We start from the raw sequence: 19,469 nt of genomic DNA on the forward strand, positions 1-19,469 counted from the left end.
AACCTAATCGTTTTGCGTTTTTTATTGTTTCTCTAGCTTCCATTTGTGCCACTTGGAAATTGTGGTAGTTGAGGGCTGACATATTATGTTTAAAGGTGGTGAATGCTAATCTCCTGCGTGCTATATAGAATCATATAGTGTTTGAATACAGCCCGAGTATTCACATATTTACGATACAATATGGTATCGTCTGCTTTGGAGGCACATTTAAAACTCTGATCGATAAATTACGAATCTCTCAAAAGTCCCTTATTATATAAGACAGAGCATTAGACTTAGGGAATTTTGTTCACTGTTGGAAATTTGGCTAATGACTAAACAAGATGTAGAATTTTTGAATCATGTAATTAGTTAATATAGTTTAATTATTTACATAGCATTCAATATATGTCATAAATTAATGTTAACGCACATTTGGAAAACCTTTTCACAGTTCTAATTATTGAATAGTTATTACAATATTTAAGTAGTTTATTTTAAAGTTTGAAATCATAAACATTGCAGAGAGTGTCTTTCTTGAATATTTAAACTTTATGTGCTAGACTGAAAAAAAATATTATTGTATTTTTATCTTTGCCTTATAAAAACTGGCCACACTACTGGTTACGTGGCCAGTCAATTTCCAGGTTTTGTATTTGTAATTTCTGTTGTATGTTGAAGGAAATAAATCATTTATTCATTAATTCATTTATATTTATTCATTTGAAAACCTCAAAACGAATTCGAATACTTTTGAAATGAATACAATTCTCTGGAAGAATTGTGTCAAACCTACAGTATTCCTTCGTTCGGATTAAAAGCATTCCAATAAAATATTCAAGAGACGTATACATAGCATAGTATTAATACAAAAGTATTCGTTGGAGGTTTTTCAACGAATATAAAAAAATAATAATAATTAGGGGAGATTCATAATTTGGAATAAATAAGTATACATTTTCAAAACAAAAAGCCAGACAATGTTACAAAACCTGAACTACCTCGCCAGGGATTCAAACCAAAGAAGCTTCAAAAACTTAAACGAGTTCAAAATCCCTATGGATTATTTCAGAAGAATTTACATGCAAATATTCGTCACTATTAAAAAATTGTGTTAATGAGAGGTTTCAGTCTACTGGACTACATAAAGTATTAATTTGGAGTAGGCCTCAGCTGTCAGTGAAAAGGGGGTAAATACCATCAAACTGGAGAAAGCGCGGGGATTCTTCGTAAATCTTGAATCTTGACAAACTGCAGTTCCACATGTCAATGTTAGGGGATATCGCCAGACGGAGGAATGAATCATTAAATACAATGAATAATATTAGAAAAATATGGTCGATGATAAAACAGTATATGAACCTCATCCAGAAGTCTACGCAGCTTTGATGCCTCTGAGTTGTGCTGGGTATTGGCTGTATCAGCCGAAAGGTCATTCAGAGCACTTCGTAGACTAAGAACATACCTGCGATCAACAATGGGACAAAAGAGACTCAACAATATTGCAGTTCTCTATGTCCATCAGACTGTATTGGAGGACTTGGATCTGAGGCCCATCATACACGATTTTATTAAAGCCAAATCTGTGTTACGGACGACACTCGCATTGCCCAAAGACTAAATTGTTTAATAACTCAATAACTAGTTTATTCAACCAAAGTAACACGATTGCATGCCTTGGCCATGTCAGATAAAAAGATACTTCTTACAACATATTACACTCGTCAATAAAAAACAACTAAAACGACTTGAACTCTTAATATATTACAAAACATCCCAGTTGTCCAATTAGCCGTCAGTCAGGAACTTACGGGCGCTGTAAAATATTTTTCAAGGAGAAATAACCTAAGCCTCTTTCTAAATTTTAAATGATTTGACCCTTTTTTTAGATACATATTGGGTTTATTAAACAGTTTAGTTGCAGTGTAACGGAAATTTCTTTAAGAAAGCTGTGAAATATGCAGGGAAATGTGAGGGTTGTTAGAAATGTTTGAATTATACTGATGGTTACGAAGAATTTTGAAATGTTCAATGTACTGAGTTGGAAAAGATAAAGTTTTTTAACTATAAAGACATAGAAAAGTAAAAATATTGGAAGACTTAAAATTCTATTTACAAGATTGACGCCTGTTAATTCAAATTACTCTGGTTAATCTTTTTTGTAGGCGGAACATAAATAATGTCCATTTGTTCTCATACGTGAGAAGAGCATAGACGAGATGAAGGTAAATAAGGCCGTAATGGGCAGGAAGATGAATATCAGAGTTAGAAGATATTGGTTAGGTGAGAATGACAAATATTCCTGACCTCACTTTGTTGGATACATTTAGAATATGGTTGTGAAATTTTAGCTTGTCATCCAAGATATGGGCTCAGAGCTTGGGGTAATGCATCCAACTATCATTTAAAAAGTATAGAAAGCATACAAAGACAGACACTTAAATGTAGTATGCCAAATAATTTGAAAGTTTTACCAGATGCTGATGTTTTCCAAAACTTAAATCGATTACAAATAGACAAATAGTTTAAATTTTGTATAATTAATGATTATTTAACAGTTGACACTTATAAAATAAAAAACACACACTCGGTCAGAAAAAACTATCTTGTTGTACCTAAATTCAGCAACAAATATGGAAGTAGAACTCTGGAATTTTATGTGCCTACAGTTTTTAACACGCTTCCAAACAATGTTAAAAATGCTAAGAGTTGTAAATTATTTAAAGAGTTGTTATGGAAAAATGAAATTTAATATTACTGGTTATTGTGTTGTTTTGTTGTTGATTGTTGATAGTTTTGTTATAATTGTTATTATAAATATTATTGAAAATAAATTGCTAATACAATTAAGGTAACTTAAGTATATAAGTTACCTTAATTGTTAATTATAAATGTTACCTTAAATTAAATTAATTGTAAATGTTAATTAATTATTGCTATTGTTTTTCTTGAAAAATTTTGGTATGTTAATTTTAAATTTGTATTTATTATTTTTTATATTGCTACTGCGTTATTGGTGAGGTGTTTACTCTTGTAATAAAACTGCATGGACTTGACTACAAATTAATTTAAAGCATAAAATTAGTAATTAGTATATTTAGTGAAATGCAAACAAACCCAATAGGCTTTTTGCATTTATGAATAAAATGATTTGTAATTGTTGTCATTTCAAAGAATAAATAAATAAAAAAGATCAGTCCAATAAATTGTGTGTTGTTAATCGGGTGGATAGGAATTTCATTTAGATAAAAACTAAAATCAGGATGGATTTTTCAGAAATGTGAAAGTTTAGAAACTGGGTTTAAGTAAATTAATTGTTAACACATTACTGTCAAACCATTGTACTAAGCCGTTGGCTTCAACAAAAGTCAATGGTTCAAGAGTTTCCACAGTGGCCTGGACAGTAAAAGAGATGTGGCATCAGAGTAGAGGACGGCCCTGGCCGACTCAGTACCTGAAGGTAGATCGTTGATAAAGATCAGAAATAGAGTAGGACCGAGGGTGGAGTCCTGGGGCCACCACTCGATGTAGGAAGTTTGAGTGAATTATACTTCCGCAGAAATCTACTCTCATCAACTGCTGATACCCTTACACATTGCCTCCTTCCCTTCAAATAAGACTAACCAATCTAATGTCAAGCTTCTTATCCCATTACAACTCATTTTTTCAAGTAGAAGATCATGATTGGCGGAATGGAACGCCTTGCTCAAATAAAAAATAGACCTGTGGAGTAGTTTTCCTCATCAAGAGCGTAGACGATCTCATCTATAAGAGCAAACATTGCGGTGGTTTTAGATATATTTTTTACAAATTCAAGTTGATTTTCACATATTATTTAATGTTTACCCAAAAATTTAGATAGACAGAGTGAAACTATTTTTTTAATGCCTTACATATTTGTCCAAATTGAGATAGGGCGATAGTTTTATGGCCTTTTGTCACCTTTCTTGGCCTACCTATTGGAATTTTTATGACATTTGGAAAACATCCTGAAGCGAGTGAGAAATTTATGAGGTGGCTGATAGGTTCTGCTATTCGGTCTGCTATATCTTTTAACATTCTTACTAATATTTCATCTGTACCGTCAGAGTTTTTATTTTTTAGATTTGTAATGACATTAATTATTTCTTTACTTGATGTTACTAGGCCGTCTGTAGTATTCTCGTAAAAAGTGTGTAGATTCCAAATCCTTTGTTATTAGTAATGGTCATTCAATTCATCTTTAAGTTTTAGTGTATTTGAGCTGATTCTGGCAGTTTTTGTAGCTTTCTTCTTTGTAGCCTTTTTTGTAAATTCAGGAAAGTCGAAATAGTACTTTACTTTATCAATAAACAAGTTATATTTTGATTTCATATTATCAAAGTTTAAAACATCAAGCCATTTTTATATAGAAAGAACACATCTAAAAACTGTCAAGTTTGCATAATTAAACCTTTTGCTGTTTAATTTTATCTGAGAAAGATAACTGATGTAGTACTATGCTTTCGAAAACTTTCCCAAGTACTGGCTGAATGGTGATGGGTCTATGATTATTCTTCACATCTACGACTTCAATCTTCAGTCAAAATGAATTTATTAAAGTTTTATCAGTTATGCGTTAGTTTTAGAATTTAAGTTTGGATGTTTTTTCCTGGATGGAACGAGTTCTGATTGATATTCAGTAGTTTTTGACGTCAATGAATAAGAAATAAAACACATCTAAACCTGTTTTGATATATAATTTGTTATTATACTTCTTGTAAAGATTACCAATAATCGTATTTCTTGTTTGTTGGTTACTCATTTTCTTTGCCTTTGGATCAGCGGGTTGCCATTGCCACAGTATAGTTATTCTTCTTTCCGGTTTTCCATCCTTGTAAGTATCGAGCGTTGTAGCTCATTGTAGTGAATTTATCTATTTCAATCGTAGATTAGGTAAGAAATTTAATCTAATTTTATATTTATAAATATGTTAACAAAACACTGAAGGATGAATCTTTACATTTTAATACAAAACAACATATTTAATATTTTATGATTAGGTTCTACTAGGTTATGGTTGTCTTGATCCACAATTTCTTATTCGACCCACAGTTAGACATAATTGAATTAAACAGGCATGTGAGTGATTCTATGGTTTTGAATGTATCTTTATTTAGTTTTGGTATAGGCTAAATATGTTAACTTTTTTAGTTTGAAAATAATCACTACACATAACATGCTTCATCAATTAGGCTAGGCCTATGATGAGATCCTTCAGATATACATATGTAAGATCCTTCACTAATGAGATAAAAATAGGACTAGGTCCATACTAAATTAAGATAAAACTCACTTTATTACAGCTTAAAATGATTTTAAACAAATTTAACTATTTCATAGATAATTATTTGCAATCAATACTGTACCAACTTCAATATTTTTTTTACTATTGAAGTTCATTATTAAGTTCACGTTCCTAATTACATTTGAGACAATTACAGGTGTTAGAAAGATAAATTAAACTAATATATAGCAATCCTCTGTCCCTATCTACTATTAATCATGTGAAAGGGCTAGATGTAGGTTTATACATGTAGATAGAAAAAGCTACATTTAATGGTACTTTAGTATTATCTGGAGGCCAGTACTTTTGGGATGGATTTTATTATTGGGGATCACTAATTTTGACGTTTCACATTTCAATATTTTATGTGGTACAGGGTTGTTTTGGCCAAAACACCAGATAGGTAACTGCATTCAATAGGTTCCAAACTATCGATAAATACGAGTTTTATGTTGTTTCCTCACTCTTTGATCTGTGAAAATATGTTTTCTTTGGGTACTTTGGTATTATCGGGAGGCCGTTATATTTGGATGAGTTTTCCTTATCGGGAACCAAAATAATTTACAGTACTAAAAAGAACAAGTTTTATTTAACCTAATTTTATATTTACAAGTCATTATGACAATCAATGAAAACAAAAAGTAAAAGAACAACAATTTTTTATTTTATAGTGACAGGTCGTCCAGGCCTACTTGAAGGGTCACTCGTCTAGGCCTGTTTGCAGGCGATTTGGTGATAGGAAGTACGACTCATTGAGTATCTTTCAATATATTATGGAAGAAGGATAGCATTAGGTCGTCATGGCCTGAGATAGGAGGTTGAAAAAACTACCCTCCTATTTACCTACTTATACTACCTAATAACAAATAGTAGATATGGTTAGGGTGGCCTCCTTCTCATTAACATCTCTTCCTTTTTGGAGGCAGAAAAAAAATTCAAATAAAGTCTTTTCTGATCATTTTTGATCAGTTCAAACAACTGTTTAGGCAAAAGTTGGATGATCTAAGACGTAATTTGAGGTCAGGAAATATTCCGATAGGAAATGCTCCTGGCCATCAGTGTGGGCTTTGGCCCCACTCCGTACTTCTGGTGAAAATGAAGAGAAACATCCCTCGAGATGGTACCCAAATTCTAGTTCAGATCATGTGTATTTATGATAACCTAATATAAACCTACTTATATCGTGTAATAACAAATAGTAGAGTGGCCTCCTCCCCACTTCCTTTTAGGAGGCAATTACAAAAATAGTATCATATTGACATTTAATTTTCATAGTTAGAAAAAAAAATTGGTTCATCCTAATAATGTAGTTTATTTAGGTACTTAAGAAAACTTCTAAAAATAGTGCTGTCCGGATAATTCCAAAGTACTAAAATTTGAAAATTTCAAGTTTCCCATGAATATTTAGTAGGCTATTGTTGTAAATTACAGTGAAATATAAATATGGGATGTTGTTTAAAATACAATTTCCTGACAATGGTTCTTTAGAAATACCCTGCTTTTACTGCATTTTGTCTAGAGTAGGAACATTTTTATATAACCCATGTTATGTAAAATTGCTTATTTGGGCAAAGTGACAAAATTAACAAGTAGTCCTACTCTAAAACAAGAATAAACATTTCTGATAAAGACATGCTATAACTTTTAGTTTAAAACACGCAGATATCCAATTTTAAATTGTTCACCATTAGGTATGTATGCCTATAAGCCTATAAGTTTTAGTGAAAAGGATTTCAGAAATGCAGACTATTGCTCATTATTACTCAGTAATCTATAATCTTCTGATGACAATATTTTGCTGACTTTTGAATTTATACTGACAATTATTCTTAGCTAGATTAAAAGAGTTTAAATACAATTACAGATTTTTTGAAATAATTTTGTTTTTTCAGACAAAATGGCGCCCAAGAGGAATAATATGATCCCAAATGGCCATTTCCATAAGGATTGGCAACGTTACGTAAAGACCTGGTTCAATCAGCCAGCAAGAAAGTTCAGAAGGCGCCAAAATCGTATCAAGAAGGCCAAAGCTATCGCACCACGCCCTGCACGTGGTCCGCTTAGGCCAATTGTGCGGTGTCCGACAATTAGGTACCATACTAAAGTCCGAGCTGGGCGTGGATTCACCTTGGACGAACTGAAGGTAAAACTTTAAACAGTTACATATCATATTGTAAAGTCTGAAAATATTTTGAGGGATAATAACTACTTTTGATTCACTTGAAATCTTTGTATTTGTCATGTTTTTTCTAAGAGTTTATATTGTGTATAGAAAGTTAAGTAAATTAAGAACAATAACTAGAGTGAAGTTTACAACTTTATTAGACCTTGTACACAAGCTTCTACCTAAGCTGTGTCTCATCTTTTGTTCATTTTGCTAGACGTACTAATTATTTTTGGTTTGGTTTTAGAGTTCTGTTTTAAAATTATAGTTTAACAATTTCAGCTGTTATCTTGTGGGTTAAAGTTAAATCAGTTCTTGATACTTTTATTACTGAATGTGTGTTAAGATAATGTTATATTTCAGCAAGCAGGTCTGAACAAGAGATTTGCAATGTCCATTGGAATCGCTGTAGATCCTCGCAGACGCAACAAGTCTCACGAGTCAGTGCAACAGAATGTTCAGCGACTCAAGGAGTATAAGGCTAAGCTGATCATTTTCCCAGTCCACGAGAAGAGTAAGAAGCTAAAGAAGGGAGAAGCCACTGTAAGTTTTAAGTTTACCAGAAACATAATTTATGAAAGATAGATTTTGAAATGTAATTTTTTTTTAAGTTTTAAAAATTATAAAAACCTTAAAGACTTCAACAATATTTAATAATTTTGTTTGAACACTGAAAGTTTGAACTTAAGGGGAGAAAAATGTCAGTATTAATGTGGACAATTTGACAATTCTCACCTTTGTAGTTTGTTAGAAAATCAGCTATGCTAAGACGTTTAAAAATATCTATAGTTCTGGATCTATATATTAATAGGTCACAACACAATCTTATTTACAAATGAAAAAGAAAAAAATACTTAGATGTAGTTTTAAAAAGCATTTTTTTTAAATCAGCTTGAAATTTTGTTTGTGTTTTATTTAACTTACAACAATATTGTGTATCTGGTCCATTTTTGTTTCGGTACATCTGATAATGATCACTTTGTCATTGAAATTGCTCATCTATTATTTACATGTGCAAGTAATGAGACAGTTTGATGAACTGCTTTATAAATTTGTTAAACCATCCATAAAGCACACTCAGGTTGTAAAGATTTACCTAAATTGCTCTATATGACATAAATATTTGTTTAATTTTGAACTTTTTTCAAACAATGTGTCTTAGAGTGAGATTCACCATGTAAGATATTTTGTTTGTGCATACTTATAGGAGGAAGAACGTAAGCTGGCAACTCAACTGAAGACTGTGGTGATGCCAATCAAGCAGACCCAAGTGCGGCCGAAGGCCCGAGTCGTCACAGAAGAGGAGAAGAAGTTCTCTGCGTATACTGCTCTGAGAAAGGTAAGTTTGCTTACTCGTATCATTTCTGTATACGGCTTCCACTTTTTAATAGGTTAATTATACTTCCTAACCTTATTAAGAAGAAGCCTGTATTTTTTTTGTAAACTAATAATACATTTTTAAACCATGATTTTATTACCTGTTTTTACATGATTAAAAACATGTTTATTTGGTTCCTGATATCTTTCTTTATTTTTCAATATTTATTTCGGTTAACCCTTTGCGATCGGGTCGTCGACTATAGGTCGACCGCGGCAGTTTCGCTGAACGCTCGCATGTCGACAATAGGTCGACCGGATAATGTCACTGCTTGTTTGGCCATTTCTAACCTATTGCTGTTCGGTATTTGAGTTATTCAGTACTTTTGACTTCTATTTTGGTTACGTGAATGCTATGTCGATCTTTATTCACAATATAGGAAGCATTGGAAGTGAAAATAGAAGACCAATACAACTGACGTCTGCACTTGCGCCGTGTTTACAAATATGGCTGGTCCAAGTAAAAGTTTTACTGACGATGACGAAATATTAGATGAATTAGATGATTGTGATAGTATTTTCAGTGAAATTAGTATCCAAAATGAAAAACAGATTATTGAAGAAGACCGTGATAGTGATTGTGAGTTGAATCATAGTGAAAATTCTTCTGAAAACATTGTGGTAAATGACGGTAACCTAGACGACGAAAGTGATGTGTTTGGATTGGAAACTTTAGGTAATGATGGGGAAGAATTTGATAAATTCGTGGATAATGTGATAGTAGTAGGACAAGGAGATGCAAATAATAGAGGTAGGCCTAGGCTACAAACTAGTAGACTAAGAGGAAGAGCTAGACATGTTACCCAAAGTAGGCCTAGGGCTGGAACAAGGCAAAATTATAATATATATATAATGTATTATATATAATATAATGAATAACATGTATCTAATGAGATCCTAGTGCCTTTTCACCTGTATTCATGTAATTTTGGTTTATTACATATGTATAAAAAAATAAAAATTATGTTTTTATATTTTTTACTTCTTTTTTATATTTTTTTAAATGTTACTTAAAGTTATAAACAAATACTATAAAATAATGTAAATATTCTTTTTAGGTTATTTACATTGATATATAAAGAGAAAAAAATAAAAAAGTTGCAGAAAAAGGGATTTAAAAATTGCATTTGTGTATTGTCAAAGAACTGTAAATTAACAGAAATTAAATACGACCTGAGGACAGTCTAAGCAATTTTTATTGAGACCTCAAAGGGTTAAATGTCTGTATAACTGTCTTATGAGATTTTGAGTGCTGATTTCGTAGAAGTCTGCCGCCTGTGAGAATAACTAATCTTAACTGCTTCTTTCACCTCGTCATCAGTGTTAAAGTGCTTAACATAGAGAAACTCCTTTAGGAAACAAGTGAAAGTCGCTATGCGCTTAGTCCGGGCTGTATAGCGGTTGGACTATTCGTTCCCAACCAAATGATCTGATGGGAGCGATTTGGCTTTGAAAGGCAGAGTGGGGTCTGGTGTCGTGCAACAAGAGAACTCACGATTTCAATAGGCCACGTCGCTTATTTTGTTTTGCACATCGAAGTTTAGTCTGAATATCGCAATAATTAGCTCCATTTATTGTTCTTCTTTCCATAAATTCAATGGTTAGGAAAGTTCTCTTGATACAGACGTCTTGCTACAGTACTATTGCAGCGTCCCAAACCATACATTAACCCTAGAACTGGCGGTCATTTCATCCTGTAGTGTCGGGCTGTTTTGGAGCTTCGCGCAAGGTTTTTTTAAAAAAATTATTAAAAATATAAAATAAAAGCAATATAAATAAGAGTATATATTTTTGTGTTCAGAATTAAACGTAGAATTGCACTATATTGTAAAATTAACCATCAAAAATTTTCTAATAAACACTTTTTTTAATCAAATATAAAATTTACGAAAAATATTTCTCAAATTTGGGGGGGACCATACTTAGCAAATGAAGTTATAGTGAGAAATATTTATAAGTGAGATAGCCATTCTGTGTCAAATTTTATCTAGTTTCAGAAAAACATAAACATTATACACATTTATGAAAGCATCATAAAGCTATAGAACAAAAAGCAGCGATGCGTATAAATTCTGAAAATCGGGTGTACACGTAAGACTTTGGTAAAACAAGTTTTGCTAATACATTATCTATGAATACATGTTATTTTTCATATTTTATTACTTAGAATAAAATAGAATATACAGTAGTAATGAAATAATTACCATAAATTATTTTTTGAAAAGTAAAAAAGTTAAATTTTGCCATTATTCAAAAATTTTGCGAAAAATTTTCATTCAGCAAAATATAAAATAGTTTCTAAAGCTTGTACTATATCAAAATTTATAAATTTATGGTTTATAAGTAATAGGAAATATTATGTAGTTAGAAAACTATAAATATAACTAAAGATATTGAAAAAATATAGAATAACCCAAACAGTTATTATATATAACCAAAGAAATTACAGGCAATATATATATATTATTGTGAAAACTATCTATTTACCAAAAATAAATAGTTACTTCAGAGCTAAAAGAGTGCTATAAATAACGTTTAGTAAGTTAAAACAATAACAAACTATGTGAAATGAATTTTAGCCAAGTCATTTTGCCATAGCCTACACAAAGCCGGTAATTTCTCAAACATATTTCAGTAAATAGAAATTGATTTATTCTAAAATATATATGTTTACACGACTACGACATCAAACAACACAATACACATTAAATACGACACTAAAACACGCGTAAAACTATTAAAACTTACAAATATCCACAGCTCGGCACGAAAGTGATACAGAACGGCAGCGGCAATATGGCGGTCACAACAAACGGCGTCGCGTTTTCTTTTACGTTCAAAATAACAAGCTTGCTACGTTATAACCATAATACAAAGAGGAATAAAACTCATCTGTTCCTTAGCATTTTTCTTCCCGAATCCAATGGTGCATGAATTATATCGATACGTTACCGGAGTATATTATAAAAAGTAATTATACGAGGGAATGTTTGGTCGACAAAATTTTGACGGTTAACACCACAAAAGCGGCATTAACCGACATAATTATGTCGATTAACAGTTCTAGGGTTAAATGCATGTCTGCTAATTCAGGGTTTGAATACACATGAATATTACCTTCCATTTGTAATAAATGAAACACACAACACAAAATCACTAATAAAATGGATGAAAATAATTGGTAAAAATACTTAACACAAACACACAGTATCTTTACAGTTTGTTATTTTGTTCAACAATAAGGTGACATATGTCATCTAATAATAAATGCCCAGCTGATTATTTATTATTTAAAAATGTTTAAACAGCTGTTGTTTAAATGATTAATTATTACCAGCCGTTATCAATCAGATACTCTTCCTTATTATAAAACAGCAAAAGTTTGCTGTGTAGTGCAATTTGTGAGGAGTCAATTTCATAAATTTTTTACACATTTAGTTAACTTTGCTTATTATGGTTGTTTCCAGAATTAAATTCTCTACAATCTGTATCAGGAAAAACAATTTGTTTAGTGGTCATTTAACAATGTTATTGGACATCAAACATAAGACTGTATTTTTGTTATTAGATTTTTGGCTAATTTCACACTTTTTCTCAAAAACTGTTCACACTACAACCTCTAGAGTGGTTTTATTTGATTTTTAAGGTGATTTCCCTTATAAATCCACCTATTTGAGTTAAAAAGTAAGAATAAAACATTTTAGAATCACTTAATTTCACCAGGTGAACTGAAAACAAAGCAGAATCTTTTACCAGCCATTACTCACTAATGGAGCATTTCCGGACCTACCTTTATATAACATTTTTTTCTTAATTTTAGATCTACAATCACGTCTTAAATATTTCTGACTCACCCTGTATAATAAGAGCTTTGCCAACAAATGTCCAGTCATTTTCTTATGCCAATTTCTCTTGTATGCGTGTTTCTAAAATGGAATACATTGCTCTTTACTTTTGGAAGTCCAGTAGTGATAATTTTCTCATTCAAGTAGACTATAAGTAGGCTGTGACGGTTATAGCCATCAGAACTCAACAGGTTAATATGAAAATACCACCAAAGAGTATTTGAAATGTATTTTAATAATCTTAAGAACTTAAATGTTGTAATTTTTACCTTTTGAGTGCTGCTGGAATTTTCCCAAGTCATATGCATAAAGTCTGATTTTTTTTGTTTCTTTTTTTGCAATATTTTCTGAAAAACTGTTATAAAATAATTGTCCAGTAAATTATTGTAATTTTGTTTTTTCTAATTAAATGAAGAATATGAAACATAAAATAACAAACAAAATTTGCTTTATAAGAATACAACAAAATTCAGTTTTTATAACAATTTTTATAGAAAGTTTGAATATAATTCGAGCGTAAAAGTATTTTTAAAGATTTTTTCCTTTATTCGAAAGGCCATGAAAATGTGGACAAATGTCATATATTATAACATTTTTTAATTATACAAAAACGTTCAAGGCGACTTAACCAACGGTAACATTATACTTCAAATTACAAGCATATAGATAAAGCATGATTTCAAAAAAGCTATAAATTGAATTTTTATGGATTGTTAGAATAGAAATTTAAATTTTTTTCCTAAAAAATTTCCACTTAAAAAAATAAAATGATTGAAGTCAATTTTGTTATTTAAACTTTTTACGGTAATACCATAATAAAGACAATGAAATTCTAAATAAAATTTATGTATAATAAAAATTCTACAATAAAAACAAACAATATTATGTTCATAAATAAATGCAACCGGTATCGACGATAAGAGTAAAGAACGACAAGAGAGTAAAACCTGTGTTTTAACTTTATTTATTTTGTTAATGGTTTTGAATAAAGAAAATAAATTAATGTAAATGAAGTTTATTGTACCAATTTGGAATTGTTAAATTTTGTGGTATTTGACCACGACAATACTATTTTGTTCCTACAGTTTTAATCTGTTTTGATTAGATTTGTCTTATCCTGGTTGTGTGTGTATGATGTTATCATATACAAAATGCTTTCATCAGTTTTAACCCTTATAACGTCAGTATATCTTTTCACGGCTTCCAGCAAACGGCACAATATTAAAAAAAAAAAAATTAAATGTGTAAAGTTCATTTTTATTTTTACTTTCTTTAATTATATAGTAAGTATAAAAAAGTAAAAATTTTTAAATTATAAAGTCACTGTACTCAGGATCGTCAATGTTACGAGACATGTTAATTATCACTAATAATGAACACGGTACTTTGGAATTATACCGACCACACCCAGACATGAATCGTTATTTGACATTTTGCTTCTACTGATTACTAGATTAGCGTAGAACAATATTTCGTCAATATAAAACAGGAATTGTCTTATCGCAAACCCCTCCCCATCCTCAGACAGAGGTCAAAGTCGAGCGGTCTAGTAGATAACGTGATTGCAGAGTCTCGCCGCCCGTTCAGCTGGTGCGTCGCTTTGTTGTACTTCCGTGTTTTACCTCTACATTTCTCCAAACACAAAAATTCAATAAAAACAAACATGATCAAACTAAAACTAAACTCTTTATTGAAAAAACACTCAAAACTTGTTTTTATTCTTGATCATACTCCGCCACCCAAAATGCGAGTGCCATGCCTTCTCGCTGATGTCAACGAAAGAAAAACATCCCTCGAGATAGTACCTATCAGTAAAATATCAAATTCTAGAGGATCTGATCAGAAATATAAGTTGAATTGTAATGGAAAGGCAATTATGTACCGCGCAAATCATGTGATGCCGCGTGGCCTGTCGTAATCGGGATTCTCGAGAAAGATAAGATAACAGCGACAACAATACCGATCATAATGCCTGGAAATGCTTGTAATTTTGTAATTAAAGAGTTGTTTTATCGTTCTATCATGTTTGTTTAGCTATAAATTTATATTTTTGTGTTCTTCATACTGGTGTGGTCCGGTATAATCCCAAAGTACCTGAACACTAAATAGGTGACACTAAACACTAAAATGACACTAAAAACGCTAAATGAATACTAAAACTAAGATATCAATACTTTTAACAAATAAACAAAAACCATATAAACAGAAAACACGACGAAGGAAACCGACTCAGCGATGGTTAGACACGTACTACCTGAAGCCAAACTGCAAACAAAAGCGCGCGCTGTACGGCGTCTGTGCCGTGTGACGGGGAGAGTGTCTAGACACCGCGTCTATTGTTTCAAACAATGTACCGCGACAGCTATATTTTGACGCTTGACATAGGTCAATAACCCACACACATGGTTGACGCATACCGTTAGTGACATTGATCGGATTTAAAAGGAACTTAAATTTGCTATAGACGCAGTTTTGTGTCGATGCGCCGTACCGCGTCTTTGCCGTTTGGAGATAGTTTGCCTATGCGCCATACGGCGTCTGTGACGTTATAAGGGTTAAGAATGATTATTATTAGGCCTACTCGAATGGTGAAAGCCCAGCTACGAATAGTTGTCTCACTAACTTGTTAATTTTCCAGGCTCGAGCTGACCAGCGTCTAGTTGGCATCAGAGCAAAGAGGGCAAAGGAAGCAGCAGAAAATCCTGAAGATGTAACAAAGGCGGCGAAAGAAAAGAAAGAGAAGAAAGCGAAGAAATAAGTTTGAGAATAAAATGTTTTTTTTCGTTTTTACTCTGTTTATTTAAGTGTTAATCCATTGAGTTCCCTTTTATTAACAAACTAACTTGTGTTAGGATTTTTTCTTAGTTGCTTTACAAACTCATATTACAGCTTTTACTATAAGATATAGTGTGTATGAGAACATTCCAATAATTCCCTCCCCCTACTTTTTAAAAATTTCTTCAGATATCAACTTCGGACTACCACTGGTCATTGTTGAGTAGTAAGTACTTAATCTTGATTAAGTTAATACTTTCAACCGATATCTTTATGTTAATTTATATCTAATCCTAATATGTCAACCAAAAATATTAATGTAATAATATGTCAGCCAAAAATATTAATTTAATAATATGTCAGCCAAAAATATTAATTTAATAATATGTCAGCCAAAAATATTAATTTAATTAAAATGAAGTAGTTGCTACTCAATAATAACTGTCTATATAGGAGACAATATCTGAGGAAACGTTCAAAAAACTATGGGGGGGGAGGCATTTAAGTTACCATATATATTATAAGGGCTAATAAAAATTTTTATTGAGATGAGTACTATTTCTTGTAGGAATTGATATTAATTTCAACCATATTCAATTATTACTCCTACCATTCATTTGAATATTAGAAAAGTCCACAAAAGGCATTTATTTCCACAACGTTACTCTTTCTCCAAACAGTAATTTATTATATTAAGGAACACATGGTAATCTGAGAGAACAGAATTTAGATGCATCCCATGAAAATCTATGTCTACCCTGGGTGCTCACTAGGTTGAAAACTGCTGATGCAAAGCATGTGAGGTACCGAAAGACAAATCATTAAAAATTATTAGCACGATCCAATGCCTTGTGGATGAAATAATCTCACTAAAAATCTGTAAAACAACCGGAACTGCAACAAATCCTGCTTTCTACCCATTTGACCTTCACCACTGGGAATATATCTCGAGATACGTTCAGGTAAATATCTTGTGGCGATAAAAAAATAAAAAGAAGAAAGGAATAAACATACTACTACAATACCTATTTGTTAACTGTTATCTATCTATATTTTTCATAAAAAAATTCAGTTTTTAGCAATAGGGATGTAGGCTATTTGTGTACTGCCAATCAGCCGGCAACTCTGAATGATAGATTCGGATTCGACGTTCAGCATATCACTAGTTAAAATATTTTGAAGAAAACTTTTCCAGGTCACAATATTTTTTCTTCAAAAATTTCCAACTCTACAAGTATCGCATGAAAAATTCCAAATTAAAAATTTTTTCCCAGGTCATTATATTTTTTCTTCAAAAATGTCCCAACTTCACAAATACTGTATTTGTCACTGGCCAGATTCTGGTTTTGTCAGAGACGCAGATGTGGTGCACTATTGCAACTTAAAAGTGTATTATTGAAAAACGACAATTCTTCGTTGATCTGTACTTACATTAGCACCAGGTCTTTAGTACTCATGAAAACGAAGTAAACATCTCACGTTAGTACTGTCATGAAGAATATTATTTACTTCCAGTTGCTTGGTGTTAAACAGAAAATCGCTATTTTGCATTTTATACATACATCGTACTTTGTGTAGTTGTACATAAACAGGTTATATATATATTTTTTATGTAAATGATATATATATATTTTTTTAAGCTTATTTTATATAACCTACAATTTCAATGATTCAAAAGCAAAAGGTAGAGGATATGACTTGTAGTTTTATAAATATATACATTTCACTGAATATTTGCAGATTCCTATGAAGTAGCATGGTGTTCTTAGGGTTGTTTTCTCAAAAGGCAAACTGAGTTAAAATTACAGTTCTGATGTGAAAGTTTTCAAGATAAGAAAGTTGGTGTACTGCAGTCCTCTGACCTACAATGCTGGCTGGACTGCAGTCTGCCCCATGGTAGCACTGTTTTGGCAATAGTTTGTTCTCTTTATTTATCTGGAATTGGATACATGTATTTTCCTAACATCTCGGAAAGGTTATTAGTATGTGCAATGTAATGCCAACATATTGAAAGACAAATAAAAACTAAGGATCTTGAAATAGGTGATAACAATGAATCATCATGGAATTTCTCTCGCTTTGCTAGCGATCACATTTGCTAGACCACCATAGCTTTGTTGCATTTGCTGCAAGTACAGCTGGTGACGATAAACCACCACTGTTGCACTCGGAGTAAGAGTTAAATACAGTACCTACTACAGTTGCTAATTTGGTTTGAAAATTGATTAGGAAATAAATCTGAATTTTTGGCCAGGAAAACCGGGAATTTGTAAAGAGGTTTAGAGTAGCCACCCTGTTTAGAATTTCAATACTTATTTAATTTATTTATTAGCCATTTTAGTTTACATTGAGAAGCTTAAGCTTAGGTAAACATATAACACGACAATTTGTTATATAACTTATCCTAGCCTACATCAAAATTAATACATATATTGGAAATATAAATACATATATTCCTGTAATTAAACAATGTCAAAGTAATTTAAGTTTCATAAAAAAAGAGACCCGTTAATATGCCTGGGCAATGAGATGGTGCTTTAGGGCACTTCTGAATTTGGAGATATAATTTTCCAATTTTAAATGAACAGGTAGTTTATTATATATTCTGAGTGAAGAATAAAATGCTCTCCGTTCATGCAATGTTAAATGGTGGATTGGATAATGTAAGTTGACATGTCTGAGCTGATAATGATGAGTGACATGGTTACTGTTAGTGGTACTATTAATGTTTGATCTATGAAATTATAACAGTTCATAAATGTAAATGCAAGGCAATGTTAAAATTTCATATTTTTTAAGATTACCAAGATTCATTACACTGTAACTGAAACACTTAAGTTTTAAAAATTGAAAAATTGTGTGAGTCTACAGAGCTGCCCAAAAACATGACCCTATTACTCGCACCCAAGATAAAGGAACAGAGCAAGTGAGAACAGGTTAATTGTTTATTATTTCTATAACATTTTTAAACAATAAAAATAACCTTGGATGAGCCATTTTTAAGTTTACTTATTCCATTAATTAAAATTTTTCTTATTCCGACACAACCCACATCAAAACGATTTACAATGATGACATGTTCAATATAAAAATGAAAGGGGAGGGTACGATAAGCGGACCCGGACCCGGTTTTTTATATCGAAATGTGCAACGATATTACTTAACCATAACAATCGATATAATCCATTGATACTGATTAATTATTTTGAACAGTTAACTTAAATGATCTATATCAACAACTGAAAACACTTTCAAATAATACATGTAAGGTAATATTTCAATTTTACATAAGTAACATTTTGATCATTAAAAATGGCAATCAATTTTAGAAAAATACACAACATTGCTTTGAAAAATGATAAGACATATTTTACGTGGTTTCAACATGTTGGACTCGTACCGAAAACCCCATTATGTAAAATTTGTGGGAAAGAAACAATTGTAACTGTGAGAGGAGCAAATATGGTTGTCTTCAGTTTTTCTAATTTTTGTTATAATAATTTGTTTAATCACTGTAAATATTAAATTAATATTTTAATATAAAACATGATTGTTAACTATAATTTTATATCGATTGATGGTCTAGGATTTGAGATACGAATATTAGGTATCGATGATTACATTCTTCGATATAAAAAACCGGATCCGCTTATCATACCCTACCCAAATGAAATGTTTGAATAATAAACTTAACAGTATGGCACTAACAGTAAAAGCATGTGGCACTACAAATGAAACTAACAGTACAGTGTTGAGTGAGGTCATACAACTAAAGTGCAGCAATAGGGGTCGGGACCTCTCAGTAATTTACGATAGTACTGGACAGGAAATGTTTCTTTTATTTAAGATTAGTGAAAATACTTTTATAAAATCACTGTAAAACTGCGAATAAATTACACGTAGAAGGTTAAAAGTGCAAAGTGTTTTCAAACCTAACACAACACTCCATTTACAGTTTCTTTTATTCATAATATTCAACATAGAAACAAACATTAAATTGTACAACTTATGTATTGCAAAAACA

The 19,469-nt window shown here is 31.5% G+C and overlaps 1 protein-coding gene across 2 annotated transcripts; it reads left to right on the forward strand.

Annotated features, from left to right (window-relative positions):
- Nucleotides 1-4,804: 4,804 nt before the first annotated feature.
- Nucleotides 4,805-15,460, forward strand: LOC124355264 (60S ribosomal protein L13). Of its 2 annotated transcripts, none has more exons than XM_046806315.1 (5): nt 4,805-4,893; nt 7,177-7,427; nt 7,812-7,991; nt 8,656-8,787; nt 15,309-15,460. In XM_046806315.1, the coding sequence occupies exons 2-5, from the start codon at nt 7,182-7,184 to the stop codon at nt 15,426-15,428; spliced, it is 678 nt and encodes a 225-aa protein (XP_046662271.1). In that variant the 5' UTR covers nt 4,805-4,893; nt 7,177-7,181; the 3' UTR covers nt 15,429-15,460. The 2 variants fall into 2 exon arrangements, with proteins under 2 accessions (XP_046662271.1, XP_046662270.1); XM_046806314.1 differs by having other exon boundaries at nt 4,810-4,834.
- Nucleotides 15,461-19,469: the final 4,009 nt, after the last annotated feature.

This window comes from Homalodisca vitripennis, chromosome 2, assembly GCF_021130785.1.
Source record: "Homalodisca vitripennis isolate AUS2020 chromosome 2, UT_GWSS_2.1, whole genome shotgun sequence".
NCBI classification, from domain to species: domain Eukaryota; kingdom Metazoa; phylum Arthropoda; class Insecta; order Hemiptera; family Cicadellidae; genus Homalodisca; species Homalodisca vitripennis.